General features: G+C 43.8%; 1 protein-coding gene and 1 non-coding gene across 2 annotated transcripts; both read right to left on the reverse strand.

Moving 5' to 3' along the window:
* Positions 1 to 4207: 4207 nt before the first annotated feature.
* Rpl39 (ribosomal protein L39) lies at positions 4208 to 6952 on the reverse strand. The gene is made up of 3 exons (XM_090326829.1): positions 6846 to 6952; positions 5464 to 5567; positions 4208 to 4413 (listed from the first exon to the last, which is right to left on the reverse strand). The coding sequence occupies exons 1-3, from the start codon at positions 6846 to 6848 to the stop codon at positions 4365 to 4367; spliced, it is 156 nt and encodes a 51-aa protein (XP_090182955.1). The 5' UTR covers positions 6849 to 6952; the 3' UTR covers positions 4208 to 4364.
* On the reverse strand, positions 4829 to 4966 carry LOC150041424 (small nucleolar RNA SNORA69). Its single transcript, XR_016533974.1, has one exon. It is a non-coding gene; the product is annotated as a small nucleolar RNA SNORA69 (small nucleolar RNA).
* Positions 6953 to 16332: the final 9380 nt, after the last annotated feature.

Genomic DNA, 16332 nt, shown 5'->3' on the forward strand with positions numbered 1-16332 from the left:
ATGTGAGCCATCAGTGCCCAACTCATGAATATATCATTTTGTAAGATTTTTCCTCCCTTTGGTGCTGGTGATCAAATCCAGGGTGTCATACAAGACTATTATACTGAGCTATACTCTAAGCCCTGAAAGTTTTTGTTTTATACAACTTAGCTATTGAAACTTATCAAGAGAACAGTTTTAGCATGATGACACATGCCTATAATCTCAGCATTTAGGAAGTTGAGGGTGGGAAATTACTTGAGCCCAGAAGTTAGAGGCCAGACTGGGTTACATAGCAAGATTCATGCCTAAACAACAACAACAAAACACCTGAGCACTAGTGGCTCATGCTACTCAGCAGGTTGAGAGCTGAGCCAGTTTGAAGCCAGGTAAGTAGTAGCTCCAGGTATTATATAGTAGCCATTCCCAGTCTCAGCAAAAAGGTAACATTTAATGCTAGCTTGGACTCCTAACTGGCTTGCAGCTCAAACCAAGGATTTTTTTTCCAGTCCTGGGGCTTGAACTCAGGGCCTAGGCACTGTCCTTGGGCTTTCCTCAAGGCTAGAGCTCTGCCACTTGAGCCATAGCACCACTTCTGTTTTTTCTATGTATGTGGTACCAAGGAATTAACCTGGGTCTTCATCCAAGCTAAGCAGGCACTCTACCACTAGGCCAAACTCCCGGACCCTCAAACCAAGGAATTTTTTATTTATTTTATTCTTTTTTATTGTAATTAATAAAAGGGTTACATGATATTTGCCATATAGAAGGTGCATTAATTCACATACATTGATACCCTTTCACATGTCTTGGTACACTTTACCCTCCCCCCCCCACCCCCCCAGGAATTTTATTTTATTAAAGCATTTATTAACATTGATTTTTACATCATATTACAAATGACGTGTTTAACAAGTATTCAAGAAGGGAATCTCTATATACAATCACTGGCACTTAGATTTTAGAACATAATGAAAATTAGGCTGAGGGTTTATATGTCATAGATGCATAATAATCTATGTAATAAAACATTATGTCTATAGTCATAAATTTTTATGTCTATGTAATTGTGCTTATATTTCCAATACCATGTCCATAGCATTGGGTACGCAAATATTGAGTCCTTGCTCTTGTACTATTTGGATCTAATGGCCACATATTAAGAATACCATGCACCTTTTGTTCCTTAGGTCTTGACTTGTCTCACTCAACATGATTCGCTCTAGAATCATCCACTTCCCTGTGAATGCCATTATTTTATCTTGTCTGTTGGCTATGTAGAATTCCATTGTATATATACCACATTATTTGTATCCATCCATCTGCAGTAGGGCATCTGGATTGTTTCCATTGCCTGGCTATTGTGAATAATACAGAGATGAACATAGCTGAGCAGGTGTCCTGATACTATCTTGGGTTATGATGTTCAGGGTAGATGCCCAGAAGTGGTATGGCAGGATCATAGGGAAAGCCTATTTTCAGTTCTTTAAGAAACCTCCACACTACTTCCCAGAGTGGCTGAACTTGTTTACAATCCCACCAGCAGTGCAGTGGGGTTCTTTTCTCCACAACCTTGCAAATCAAGGATTTGTATCTTTGGTCAAAAGCATACATATGTCAGGCTGTGAATGTGGCTTAGTGGTAGTGCTTGCTTAGCATGCATGGAGCCCTGGGTTTGATACCTTAGTATCACATAAAGAGAAAAAGCCCTATGGCTCAAGTGGTACAATTCTATCCTCGAGCGAAAATAGCTCAGGAACAGTGGCTAGGCCCTGAGTTCAAGACCCATGACTGACAAAAACAAACAAACCAAGAAGGTTCTGGGAAGAGCAAGGGAAAGGAAAGGGTGACATTGTCCAAAAGGACATGTACTCATTACCTGACTTATGTAATTTTAACCCTCTGTATATCACCTTTATAGTAGCAACATATATATATATATATATATATTTTTTTTTTTTTTTGCCAATCCTGGGCTTGAGCTCAAGTCCTGAGCACTGTCCTTGGACTTTCTTAAGGCTAGAGCTCTACTACTTGAGCTTCAGCACCACTTCCGGCTTTTTCTATATATGTGGTACCAAGGAATGGAACCCGGGTCTTCGTGCATGCTAGGCAAGCACTTTAATCACTAGGCCAAACTCCTGGCCCCTTTTTAAAATTTTAATTTTTTGCCAGTCTTGGGGCTTGAACTCAGGGTCTGGGCACTGTCCTTGGGCTTTCTCAAGGCTAAAAGCTCTACCACTTGAGCCACAGTACCACTTTCGGCTTTTTCTGAGTATGTGACACCAGGAAATCGAACCAAGGGCTCCATGCATGCCAAGCGAGCACTCTAACACTAGGCTACGCTCCTGGCCCCCAATATTTTTTTTACAGTGTATGTCAGTTGGGTGCTGGTGACTCTAGCCTGCAATCTTAGCTACTCAGAAGGCTTAGATATGAGAATCATGGTTCAAAGCCAGCCCAGGCAGCAAAATCTGTGAGATTCTTAATTAACCACCAGAAACCAGAAGTGGTTCTGTGGCTCAAAGTGGTAGAGTGCTAACCTTGAGAGGAAAAAGCCCAGGCCCGAATGCATGTTCCATGAACCCCCAATCTCCCCCACAAAATGAAGGCATGTCTTTAGCCTGGGGGTGTAGCTCAAGTGCCTTTCTAGGAAGCATGAGTCCCTGAGTTCAAACCTGTACTGCTGGAGGAAACAAAGTATTTAAACAAAATATCTCACCTGTGGCTGATGTTTCTAAAACTATCTACTCAGAGGCTGAGATCTGAGTGTATCTGGTAGAATTAAGTCCTTTTCAGATCTGTCAATCCTCAGGCTCCTGTGACAGCCCGGTATAGTTTTTTTTTTTGGCCAGTCCTGGGCTTTAGCTCTGGGTCTGAGCCCTGACCTTGGACTTTCTCAAGGATAGAGCTCTACCACTTGAGCCTCAGCACTTCCAGCTTTTTGTTATGCATGTGGTACCAAGGAATCGAATCTTCATGCATTAAATCTTCATGCATGCTAGGCAAGCACTCTACCACTAGGCCAAACTCCCGGCACGGTATAGTTCTTAATAGTTAATACTCTTCCAAACAAATGGGAAGGGAGTCACATGCTGGTTCTCGCTTGTAATCCTAGCGCCTCAGGAGGCTGAGATCTGAGGATCATAGTTCAAAGCCAGCCTGGACAGAAGTCTGCAAACTTCTGATCTCCAATTAATCACCAGAAAGCTGGAAGTGAAGCTGTGGCTTGAAGTAGTAATCTTGAGCAAAAAAAAAAATGCCCAAGGACAGTATTCCGGCCCACTACTAACAAAAAACCCCCACCAACTACCCTTTCCTAATGGCAGCTTGGTTTTCAATTGTGCTGTGGAAATGGAGCTGCGGTCCTGATGCATGCATGGCAGACAAGTGCTCTACCGCTCAGCTACAGCTCAAGATGTCTCTAAATAAACTGGTGTAGTAAAGCGTACTGGCAATCTAGGGACTCTGAGGCAGATTTGAAACATCTGTATGATGTTCCCAACTTCCAAAATTTCACTTGGCATTCTAGAGTACGCCCTCCCTTTCAGATTTCGGTTCTTTTGGCCACCCAGCATGCCTCACCCAACAGCACTTAACCAGGATTAAGTGGCCAGCAAACCAATGCACATTTCTCCATCTTGCTACTAATAGGTTCATGTGGTATGGCACTCTACCACTAGGCCACACTCTGGATCCCACTATTAACTAACATCTACCTATCGTTTTCTCATCAAGGAAATCTCAACTGCCTAAAATAGTTCTACTTTACTGATTATTTGTTATAGGTCAATTTACTACCCACTCAGTCCTGGGGCTTGAGCACTGCCCTTGGGCTTTCTCAAAGTTAAGAGGCCTACTAGTTGAGCCACAGCACTACTTCCACCCTTCTCTGTATATGTGGGACTGACGAATCAAACCCGGGTCTTCATTCATGCTAGGCAAGCAGTCTACTACTTAGGCCACACTCCAGGTAAAGGCCAGAAATGGTGCTGTGGGCCAAGTGTTAGTGTTAGCCTAGACAAAAAGAAAAAAAGCCATGTACTCACTAAGATCCCATTTATGGATGAGAATTGGAATTTTAATTCCTAAGAACTATATTCTTTTGACTTCTTTCAAAATGGAAGAGCCCTAATTGGTAGCCATACACATACAGATCACAAAGTAACAATGTATCACCTTATGTACCTGCCAAAGAAATAATAATTAACTAGAGCCACATGAACCATTCAAATGTAAGATCTCACATATTTATTATTCAGAGTGCCCATTCTTAAAACAACCAAAGAAAAATCCGCTTTAAACTATTAGTCCAAGCAGTAGCGACATTAGAGCTTAATTCGTTCATGGTGGAGCATAAATATGTGGGCAGCTGGTGTAATTCCTCACAGGCCCAGCTTGGTTCTCCTCCAGTGTCTCCTCTTGGAGTTGTACCTGCACACAAGGAAGCCACAAGTCACAAAGATAGCCTTATCACAATTTAGCGCTTCTCATCTACCACTAATTTAGCCTTTTAGGAACAGAATTTGAAAGATAGTATTTCTCCTTTTTGTGTGGGTAATGGGGCTTGAGCAACGACTCTACTTCTGGTTTATTAGTGGTTAAATGGAGGTAAGATTCTCAGGTCCTTTTGAACCCAGGCTAGCTTTGAACCTTGATCTTAGATTTCAGCCTCCTGAGTAGCTAGGGTCCCAGGTGTGAGCCACTGGCACCTAGCTCCTCATCCACTTGATTCAACAGATGCAGACATTTTTAACCTCCTTCTCAATGGACCACACACAATATAACAGAAACTTCTCACGCATATCTATCCCAGAATAAGTGATTTGCAGAGGTGAAACAATCTCGAAATTGTCCATGTCAAGCTGTTATGATTTTACCCTCAGAAAGGAAAAATTCGAAAACAAGCCAACATGGTTTTTCTTTCAGCAGGATAATGGCAATACTTCCACAAGATGAAGGAAGTACTGTAATTGCAACCTGCTTTTGATTCATTTTAGAAGTTGAAATTCAAGACCATGGTTCTGCAGATAGACAGAAAACCAGATTCATGCATGAGGCCGTAGGGCAAACCAGCTAACATCGACAACAGCAATGATCTACTAAACTACACTCTCACCTGGCTCACAGGGCACCAACATAAGATGGGAACATGGGAAAAAATTCTCAAAAGGCTTCAGGGCTGGGATGTAACTAGGTGGCAAAGCACTGCCTAACAGGCACAATGACCTGGGTTGGATGCCCAGTACCAAAAAAGACAACTTAAAAGTATACATTCAACTCCTCCAATAGAGGGCACTCTCCCCATCTTTGGAAAGGATAACTGACTTGGGTCTTCTCACCAGGGTGTACAGTGAGGTTTAGTCTTCGTGAATTCTAGTTTAAACTTAGTGGGGAAATAAATAAGGACTGGTGCAATGCCTATTCCTAAAATCAAATGTGGGCTGAGGGTGGTGTAGAAACCAAGAGCAGTAAGGATCTTACCTGATTTTGTTACCAGTTTTCATCCGAATCCACTGGGGAATGGGGCGATTTTGCTTTTGTTTCTTGGCCAGAAATCGCTTGATTCTGAAAGTCTTGTGAGAAGACTGTAGGAGAAACAACCAATTTATAGTGACAATAGTGCCTGCCTAAAGGATTCAAACTCTAACGAATACTTCAGTGCTTAATATGAACAGGCAAACAAACTTTCTCAATACTAAATCACCCGGCCTCCTTTGATCTAACTTTTTACTCTTCTGGGAGCAGAATCTTCAGTTTAAATTCAGTCAAGTAAAAGAACAAGGGAGCTTAGAAAACCTATCAAAAAAAAAAAAAAGGTGCCAATGTGCAGTGCTAAGAATCAAACCCCACAGACACCCTCCCTACTGTCACCCAAGGACTCAGGGATGTGCTGGGAAGTGACTCTTGAGGCAGGGAACTCAATTTACTTGCAAGTCAATGAACCCCAATGGCTTACTTTATGAAAAACAGGGACGTCACTTAAGGGGTAATTGAAAGTTCTGCAAAGTGTTTGACATTCAGAAAAATCTCTTCTAAGTAACTCACCTTTCCTGTATTAGCCTTTTTATTGTAAATGTGACGTACTGAGGGGTTCGTTACATAACTTAAGAGCGTGAGCACTGTCCTTAGGCTTTCTCAAGACTAATGCCCTACCATTTGAACATCACAACTTCCAACTTCCCTTCCATGACACTCCAGCGAAAATAACGTGGCCCAACCAACCCCTGTATTCTGTGGTGCATTATAAAGAAAAAGACATCTGTGGCCTATGCTCCAATGCGGCAGCATTTACATAGATCTTGTCAAAAACCTACAAAACACCACTGAATGCTGCCATACGTAGAAGCCAATTAATATAAAATGCGTTGCATATGTCAATGAATATGTCAGAGGGTACTGATCAGTATGCTGTTGACATTCACTTCAGGTTTACACAAGGGCTTTGCCCCAAGTCCCTACCCTAGTGAGGGCTTTACAAAGGGTTAAATTTTGTGATCTCAAGACCTGGTACACACCATGCTAAGGGCAGCTGGCGGTTGAGGCACGATTTGTCAGGGTGGTTCCTACATCTCTTCCTGCCCCAGAATCAATTGGATCGGGAAAAGGGAAGTCTTGGGGGTCCCGTCCCGTGAGCAGGCCATCATAGCCCTGCGGATGCGCAGCGGCAATTCTGCCCCGTCCCTCCTCCCACTGCTTCCGCGCTTCGCTCGCTTCCCGCTAGGCCAGGGAAAATTCGTTCTGCTCTTGAAAAAGCCTTTAAAATGCTGTTACCCCTGGATGCCCCGTGCCAGCCTTGATGAGCCGAGGTTAGCCTCGGGTCTCAGGGAGCCACTTAGGAGCCGATGGAGGCCGATGCAACTTACCATGGTGAGAAGCCCAAGCCGGCGCTGCAACCACGATGGCGAACAAAAGCTGAAGAGACCAGAAACCGCCGGAAGAACAAGTTTAGAAGGAGGTGGAGGTGGAGTCTAGGGGTAACGTCACAAGTCACCGCCCCTTCTCATCCACAGCGCCTGCGCCCTCCGTGGGGCTATGGGAAACCGCTCTTGACTTCATTTCCGTAAGTAGATTCCAGGGACCTAGCATGCACAGTTTTCATGGGTGAAGTGACAAGTGATAAAGCAGATACCCTTCCGACAGCTGGGAGAGTGGGGCACTGAGCAAGGGGACCAACGCTTAGGGGTTTTACGTCACTTTTAGGAGCCTCGGCGACGCCCGACAGCTGGGAGAGTGGGGCAACGAGTGGGAGGGACCAGCTCATAGGCGGCTTACGTCACTTTTACGCGTCTCTGCGACTTCTCTTGCCTGGGGAGGAAGTCCCGCCCCGCGGCGTAGGCATTCTGGGACTAGGTGCCTGGAGGGAGCAGCTGCACTTTTTTTTTTTCCTTCTGTGTTTTGGACAGTTTGGGGTGGTAGTGCTGGTGTTTCAGCTGCGGCTTCGCCGCTTGCTCAGCAGGCACTCTGCCACTTGAGCCCATCTCTGGCACTCCTCTCCTTTTTAACATTTTTTTGCCAGTCCTGGGCTTGAGCTCAGGGCCTGAGCACTGTCGTTGGACTTTCTCAAGCCTAGAGCTCTACCACTTGAGCCTTCTGACTTTTTCTCTGTATGTGGTACCGAGGAATCAAACCTGGATCTTTGTGCATACTAGGCAAGCACTCTCCTTTCTAAATACAAACTCAATATATACCCATGTTCGCCTCCAACCTTTGTTGTTAGTATTTTTATTAGTATTATCCCCTTTTCACCTTTTTCTTCTTCCCATTTTGGAAACAAAACCGGAGGTGGGGATGAGCTTAGCAACACAGATTTTGCTTCGCTAGTGCACACTAAAGCCCCTGGGTCCCATCACCAGCACTACAAAAGGAAAACAGATGTATTCGTACACATCTCAGGTATTTTCCCGCAGTATAACCAAGGTTTTTATTTCTTTTGTTTTCCCTGGTGGGCTTTTTTTTTCCTTTTGGCAGTTCTGAGGTTTGAACTTAAGGCCTCAGGCTTCCTTGGCAAGCTATACACCCAGCCCAAGACAAGGTTTTCAAATGTGATATTAGAAGTCCATCTACACAGTTCAGGCTATGAATTTGAAAAATACAATTAGTTATATTGTTAACTAAGCTTCACATTTATTTAGGATGTAGGCAACAGACCACAGTAGTGTCAGTTGGTAATTATGTGTAACTTTAGAACTTACAAAAATCAGAGATTAATGGGCCATAGTAGGTCATGCTTGTAATCCTAGAAATCTAGAGATGAAAAAGGAAAATCTTGAGTTCTAACTCAACCTCAGCTATATATGCCATCTTAAGAACCTACCAAACATAGCTAGAAGTTTGGTAGAGTGCTTCCCTAGCATGCACGAAGACTGTCCTCGGTACCACATACATACAAAAAGCTGGAAATGGCCCAAGTGCGGTGGCTCATGCCTGTAATCCTAACTACTTGATCTGAGGATCAAGGTTCAAAGCTACCCCGAGCACAAAAGGACCTGAAACTATTATCTCCACTTAACCTCTGGAAAATGGGAAGTGGCACTTGGCTCAAGGATAAGGTGGTAGCCTTGAGCTGCAGAGCTCAGGAACAATGCCCAAGCCCAAGGGGGTAGGTCGGTAGCCTTGAACTGAAGAGCTCAGGGACAGGGCCGAGTTCAAGCCCCATGACCCACCAAAAACAAAAACTGGAAGTGGTGCTATGACTCAAGTGGTAGAGTGCTAGTCTTGAGAGAAAGCACAAGGACAGTGCTCAGGCCCTGAGGTCAAGACAGGAATGAAAAAAAAAAGAGAAAAAACCAACCAAACTACAACAGAAAACACCTCAAATCATAGATGGCTTTATATTATATTACAATACAACCTGAGTGTGACTGGTTTATGCCTATAATCCTACCTACGCAGGACGGTGAGATCTGAAGATCAAGTTATGAAGCCAGTCCTGGAGACTCTTTATCTCTATTTGACTAGCAAAAAAATCTGAAAATGGAGCTATGGATCTAGTGGTAGAAAGCCACTCGAGCAAAAAAGCTCAGGGAGAAAAATAAAGTCAAGAGATAATAGCATTAAGATTTGGTCTCATATTTTTCTTCATCAACTGTATACTGGAACTTTAAATCCACAGAGGTGCTACAAAACCCATACAATGTATTTTGACTTCGTTGTTACCATCACCAACTTAATGATGACCATTTTAATATAATTTTATTATGCTAACTCCAGTTCTTTAAAAAATGTAGACTCATATCCTTATTTATTTATTTTGCCATACTGCACCCTAAGGCCTGCTGCAAATTAGGCTAGGCCAGTGCTGTGCCACTGAGACATACTCCAACCTCTTCATATATGTAATTGGATTTAATTGAAGCGAGATCACAGGACTCCTGGATTGTTATTCATTTAAGAGGCAATATTAGCCCAACACTGGTTGTATATGCCTATAATTCTAGCTATTCAGGAGGCTGAGATCTAAGGGTTGTGGTTCAAAGTCAGCCATAGCAAGAAGGTCCATGAGACTTATTTCCAATTAACCACCAGAAAACTAGAAGTGATGTGGTAGCTCCATGATAAATTGCTAGCCTTGAGCAAAAGAGCTCTGGTACAATGCTCAGGCTCTGAGTTCAAGCACCACAACTGACAAAAAATGAAAAATTTTTAAGAAGAGCCAACATATCTTGTGTGTGTGTGTGTGTGTGCGTGCGTGCGTGCGTGCGTGCCTGCCTGTGTGCCTGTGTGCCTATTCTAGGGTTTGAACTCAGGGCCTGGGCACTGTCCTTGAGCCTTCTCAAGGCTAATGCTCTACTACTTGAGTCACAGCGCCACTTCTGTTTTTTTCTGTTTATGTGGTAGGAGGAATTGAACCCAGGGCTTCATGCATGCAAGACAAGCACTCTACCACTAAGCTACAGTCCCAGTCTGATGGCAGAAACTTTTACAGTTTGATATTCAACAACACAATTCAAATGAGTATTTCGCAGACAGAAAATTCCTTTTTTTTTTTTCCGAGTCCTGGCTTGAACTCAGGGCCTAAGCACAGTCCTTGGGCTTCGTATCAGTTGAGCCACAGCACCACTTCTCTCTTTTTCTATGTATGTGGTTCTGATGAATTGAACCTGGGTCTTTGTGCATGCTAGGCAAGCAGTCTATTATTAGGCCAAACTCCTGGCCAGAAAATTCCTTTTTACAACAGATGTTGGCAACTTCAGCATGATTTATTTTCAGCAAGGATTATAGGCGTGTTACTGGCACCTGGCTTTTCTTTCCTTTCTGTGTTAAAAAAAAAACCTTCCCTTTTTCACTTAAAGGAAATACTTTGTGGCCTCACTCACTCTAACATATCCAAATTGTCAAGGTCACTGCTCTTTTTTTTTGCTAGTCTTGGAGCTTGAACTCGAGGCCAGAGCACTGTCCTTGGGCTTTCTCAAGGCTAGAGCCCTACCACTTAGCCACAGCACCACTTCTGGCTTTTCTATATATGTGGTACCGAGGAATCGGTGCTAGGCAAGCACTCTACCACCAGGCCAAACTCCCGGCTTCTCTTCCCTTTTGGAGCCATTATTAAGTATATAGAGGTTGGAGAATTTAGCTTGGTGGAAGAGCACTTGCCTAGCAAGTGCAAGGCTCTGATTTTAGTTCTCAGCTTTGGGGGTGGGGAGGACCATTATTAAATATAATAAAAAATTCTCGAATACAAGTTGGCCTGTTCACCAAGAAAGTTATTAAGGTTATTAATATATCATATACATTTACATATACAATATGGATATGCTAGAAAAAAAGAAGCCAGGCACCAGTGTCTCACACCTATAACCCTACCTATTCAGGAGGCTAAGATTTGAGGATCACAATTCAAAGCCAGCCCTGGTAGGTAAGTTCCTGACATAGTGTATGATTGATAGAGGATGTATGTTTAGGGAAAAATTAGTATATATAAGGCTTAGTACAGTTTGAAGTTTAACAAAAACTAGAGGCCTAGACACTGTTTTGAGGAACCCCTGGAGCAGTTTTGCAACATAGTTTCAAATTGAGAGCCATTGAAAGCTTTCTAAGTAGAAAATTTTTAAGTGGTTTAGAAAAAGCGGAAGCAAGGACACATTGGAGCGGGGGAGCTCGGCTGTTTAGCTACATTCCCAATATCATTAGTTGGATGTGTGTGTGTGTGTGTGTGTGCATGTGTGTGTGTGTGTGTGCGCGTGAGCACATCCGCGCACGCATGCACACATTCCTGCATGCTCGTGTTGTGTCTGGGGCTTGAACTAAGGCTTGAGTGCTTTCCCTGATATTTTTTACTCAATGCTAGCACTCTACCACTTAAACAACAGATCTACTTCCGGCTTTTTGGTTGTTAGTTGGAGATAAGAGTCTCACAGGCCAAGAGTGTGGCCTAGTGGTAGAATGTTTGCCTAGCATTCATGAAGCCCTGGATTCGATTCCTTGGTACCACATACATAGAAAAAGCCAGAGGTGGCCTTGTGGCTCAAGTGGCAGTGCACTAGCCTTGAGAAAAAAGTGTCCAAGGACAGTGCCCAGGCCCTGAGTTCAAGCCCCCAGACTGGCAAAAAAGAAAAAAAAATTATGAAACTATGATTTATGAGGAAGTGGTCCTCTCTTGTTTACCTCAGTATACATAGAGCAAGATAGTAAGAAGAAAGGAAGGAGAAAGAGGAAAGATAAAATGAACAAAAATGGAAAAGAAAATCAGTTCAATAGTTCAAGATTGATTTTAAAAATTACTTGGGGCTGGGTACCAGTAGCTCATTCCTGTAATCCTAGCCACTCAGGAGACAGTGATCTGAGGATTGCAGTTTGAAGCCAGCCAAGGTAGAAAGTCTATGAGACTCTTATCTCCAATAAACCACACAAAAAAAGCCAGAAGTTGGGGCCAGGAGTTTGGCCTAGTGGTTGAAGTGCTTGCTTAGCATGCATGAAGACCCGGGTTCGATTCCTTGGTACCGCATACATAGAAAAAAGCCGAAAGTGGTGCTGAGGCTCAAGTGGTAGAGCTCTAACCTTGAGAAAGTCCAAGTACAGTGCTCAGGCCCTGAGCTCAAAAGCCCAGGACTGGCAAAAAAAAAAAGCCAGAAGTGGAGCTGTAGTTCAAATGGTAGAGGGCTAGCTAGTCTTCAGCCAAGGAAACTCAGAGAGAGTGCTCAGGCCTAAGTTCAAGCTCCAGGACTGGTGTACACAAACACACACACAAATTGCTTAGCAAGGAGGGTGGGCCCTGGTGGTTTTACCAGTTGGTCTGGTTAGGGATTTTTCTCCAGCAGTACTTGGCAATTGAAGGGCAGGTAGCTTTCACAATATCTTGATCTTACCCACATTGTGCCTTGTGCTTTTATTATTTCCATTTGTCTCTGGTCACTATTAGACTTGAGTCCTTCACACACAGGACCTGACATAAAGCCGGTGACTAACAAATGTGTGTTTGCCAAATGAATAAAGGAATGGAAGGACCAGTTACTCACGCCTGTAATCCTAGCTACTTAGGAGGCTAAGATCTGAGAATCACAGTTCAAAGCCAGCCCAAGCAAGAAAGCGCACGAGACTCTTATCTCCAATAAACTACTCAGAAATAGTGGAAATTTGAGGCTGGGAGCATGGCCTAGTGGTAGAGTGCTCGCCTAGCATGCATGAAGCCCAGAACCATATACACAGAAAAAGCCAGAAGTGGTGCTGTGGCTCAAGTGGCAGGGTGCTAGCCTTGAGAAAAAAAGTGTCCAAGGATAGTGCCCAGGTCCCAGAACTAGCAAAGATAGATAGTTAAATAAATGTGTGTGTGTGTGTGTGTGTGTGTGTGTGTGTGTGTGTGTGTGGCCGGGAGTTTGGCCTAGTGGTTAAAGTGCTTGCCTAGCATGCATGAAGACCCGGGTTCGATTCCTCGGTACCACATACATAGAAAAAAGCTGGAAGTGGTGCTGAGGCTCAAGTGGTAGAGCTCTAGCCTTGAGAAAGTCCAAGGACAGTGCTCAGGCCCTGAGCTCAAGCCCAGGACTGGCAAAAAAAAAAAGAAAGAAATGTGTGTGTGTGTGTGTGTGTGTGTGTGTGTGTGCGTGTGCGTGTGCGTGCGCGTGCGCGTGCACGCATGCATGTGCGTGCATGCATGTGTGCGCGCAGAATGGAAAGAAGTTGGAGGACTCGGGTGGAGAAGTATGCTTAACCCAGATCTGGACTGGCAAGGCAAGTAGGGAGGTGCTGCAACCAAGTTCACCCAGCTGCTAACCAAATGGGCAAGGAGGCAGCCAGCCGACTCCTGACATAAAGCAGACACAGGAGTGTTCTTTCATCTAAGGCCAACTCTGACACTGTGGATTCGCACTTTTACAAGAAAGCTACACTATTGGTTATCACTTCCCCTGGGGAATTTTCTTCTTATTTTGTGCCAGTCCTGGGGCTTGAACTTAGGACTAGACACTATCTTTGAGCTCTTTTTGCTCAAGGGTTACCCTCTACCACTTGAGCCACAGCTCCAGTATGGCTTTAAAAAATTGTTATTATAAAGGTGATAGAGGCTTCCCAGCCCCTATCTTAGTGTGTCATAGTGGTAGAGTGGGTGCCTAGCATATGTGAAGCCTTGGGTTTGATTCCTCAGTACCACATAAACAGAAAAAGTCAGAAGGGGCACTGTGGCTTGAATAGTAGGTAGAGCACTAGCCTTGAGCAAAAGAAACTCAGGGATAGTGGCTAGGCCCTGAGTTCAAGCCCCAGGACTGGCAAAAAAAATAAAACTTGGCTTATAAAGGAAATGCAAATTACAATAACATTGACTTTCCATTTCCAACATTGAGATTTCATCTCACTCCAGTAAGATTGGTCACCACTGAGAATTTGAACAATAACAAATGCGGCAGGATGTGGGGAAAAGGGAACCTCATTATACTGTTGGAATGTAAATCAATAGACTATCTTGCTAGGGGTTGGCTTGGAACTGTGATCCTCAAATCTCAGCTTCCTGAGCAGCTAGGATTACAGGTGTGAGCCACCAGGCCCATCCCAGTGTGACTCATTACCAGTTAACCACTCAAAAACCTGAAGTGGAGCTGTGGCTTAAATGGTAGACCACTAACCTTGAGCAAAAGAACTCAGAGACAGTGCCCAGACCCTTAATTCAAGTCCCACAACCAACTGAAAAAAATTACGTTTCTATATGGCTATCATCTTTTTCTCAAACCAATGGCTATTATTCCCCCAATTCTAGGCCATTAGTGATTTGCACGTTACTGAATGTTATGTCTTTTTTTCAAGCATACTTCACTTTTCACCAAGCATCTGACCCTGCTGTTCACTATTTTTCATTCTTTCCCATAATGCTTAGAGTGGAACCCAGGGTTTCTCACATGGTAGGCCAATCTATCATTGAGCTACAGCCTCATCCCACCCCACTAACTTGAAAAACTTTTTGCCAGTCCTGGGTTGAACTCAGGGCCTGATCACTGTCTTTGGGCTTTTTCTCAAACCTAGCACTCTTACCACTTGAGCCTCAGCACCCTCCTGGCTTTTCTGTGTGTGTGGTACTGAGGAATCAAACCTGGGTCTTTGTTCATGCTAAGCAAGCACTCTACCACTAGGCCAAACTCCCTGCCCTTCAAGTACTCTTTTGGATTAAGTAATGTCAGTCTTATGGTTTTCTCTTATTCTGTCTTTGAGGATACATTTCCTGACTGGTATAGTAACACAGCACTTCAAGCTTGGGCTTATGGGTTTTGTTGTTGTTTTTTGGTTGTGGGGCTTGAACTCAGGGCCTGGGTGCTGTCCCTGAGCTCAACGCTAGCACTCTACCACTTGAGCCACAGCACCACCTTTTTTGTTTATGGCCTTTTCTGTTTATGTGGTAGTGAAGTATTGAACTCAGGGCTTCATGCATGCTATGCAAGCATGCACTCTCCCACGAAGCCACATTCCCAGCCCATGTCCCTGAGTTTTTTTTTTCACTCAAGGCAAAGGCTCTACCACTTTTGAGACATAGTTCCACTTCCGGTTTTCTGGTGGATAACTGGAGTCTCAAGGAGACTTTTCTGCCAGGACTGGCTTGGAACCACGATCCTTAGATCTCAGCCTCTTGAGTAAGCTAGGATTACAGATGGGAGCCACCAGTACCTGGCCAGACTTCTGTTCTTACTTCACTCTCTCTGTAACTGACAGAATCTACAACTATGACTTCAATGGCATCTAAAACTAGGCCATTTCTGATATATCTCCAGCCCAAATCTTTGTGCTCCAAATCCCATCTCTCCAACTGGCCTGGTCTCCACTTCCCACCTGCCATTCACCCCTCAATGCAACATACTCTCTCTCACTGCTCACCAAATCCACAGGACACTTCCCATTTCTTCTCTTCCTTTCCATATGCTGTTCCTGGTGGTTGAACTCAGGGAATGGGCACTGTTCCTGACATTTTTTCCCCAAGATTTTATTTTACATTATATTTCAAATACCATGTTTAACAAACTAGTATTCAAGAAGGGGATCTCTATATACAACCACTGGCATGTTCCTGATCGTTTTTAACTTAAGGCTAGCACTCTACCACTTGAACCATAGCTCTACTTCTAGCTTTTTGTTGGTTAGTTGGGAGTCACACGGACTTTTTTTTTTGCCAGTCTTGGGCCTTGAACTCAGGGCCTGAGCACTGTCCTTGGGCTTTCTCAAGGCTAGAGCTCTACCACTTGAGCCACACCACTTTTGGCTTTTTTTCTGTGTATGTGGTACTGAGGAATCAAACCTGCATCTTCATACACGCTAGGCAAGCACTCTACCACTAGGCCAAACTCCTGGTCCCATCCCATTGACTTTTTTTTATCTAGGCTGGCAGAACCACGGTTCTGAGATCTCAGCCTTGGAAATAGCTACGATTACAGGCATGAGCCCCAGGACCTGGAACCTTTACATGGCACAGAACTCTGTCAGTCATTTTCCCTCCCAGACTTTATTTTAGTAGTGTTCTCCCAATTGACAACTATTGTAACCATTTTTACTGGTTCTTCTGTCTGCTTCATGGAAGTAATTTTAAAAGCTGAGGAACCAGCCCAGGCAGGAATGTTCTTACCTCCAGTTAACCATCAGAAAACCAGAAGTAAATTTGTGGCACAAAAAGGACTAGCCTCATAACTGATGAAAAGAAAAAAAAACTGAGCAAGTATAAGCAGTGACTTATTAAGGAGAACTATGTTAGGAGGAGCTGGCAGGAACAAAATCAACAAAGGTTCAAGAATGTTAATCAAGTTTTGGTTCTTAGGGAACAAACATAGTAAACCATGATTTGGTCATCTTCTTGGTGGGCTCCTAAAGGCAGAAACTCTTATCCCTTTTCTAAGTCCCTTAGAAGTTAATTCAGTATCAAATATTTAATTTTTTTTTTGCCAG

The sequence above is a fragment of the Megascapheus bottae genome, chromosome X (genome assembly GCF_031878675.1).
Source record: "Megascapheus bottae isolate mThoBot1 chromosome X, mThoBot2.hap1, whole genome shotgun sequence".
NCBI classification, from domain to species: domain Eukaryota; kingdom Metazoa; phylum Chordata; class Mammalia; order Rodentia; family Geomyidae; genus Megascapheus; species Megascapheus bottae.

Excerpts from the sequence above, each read along its gene's own strand:
- Rpl39 (XM_090326829.1), bottom strand. Across the intron at positions 4,414-5,463 it reads AAAACTGGTAACAAAATCAG|GTACAACTCCAAGAGGAGAC; the intron begins GTAAGATCCTTA and ends CCTTGTGTGCAG.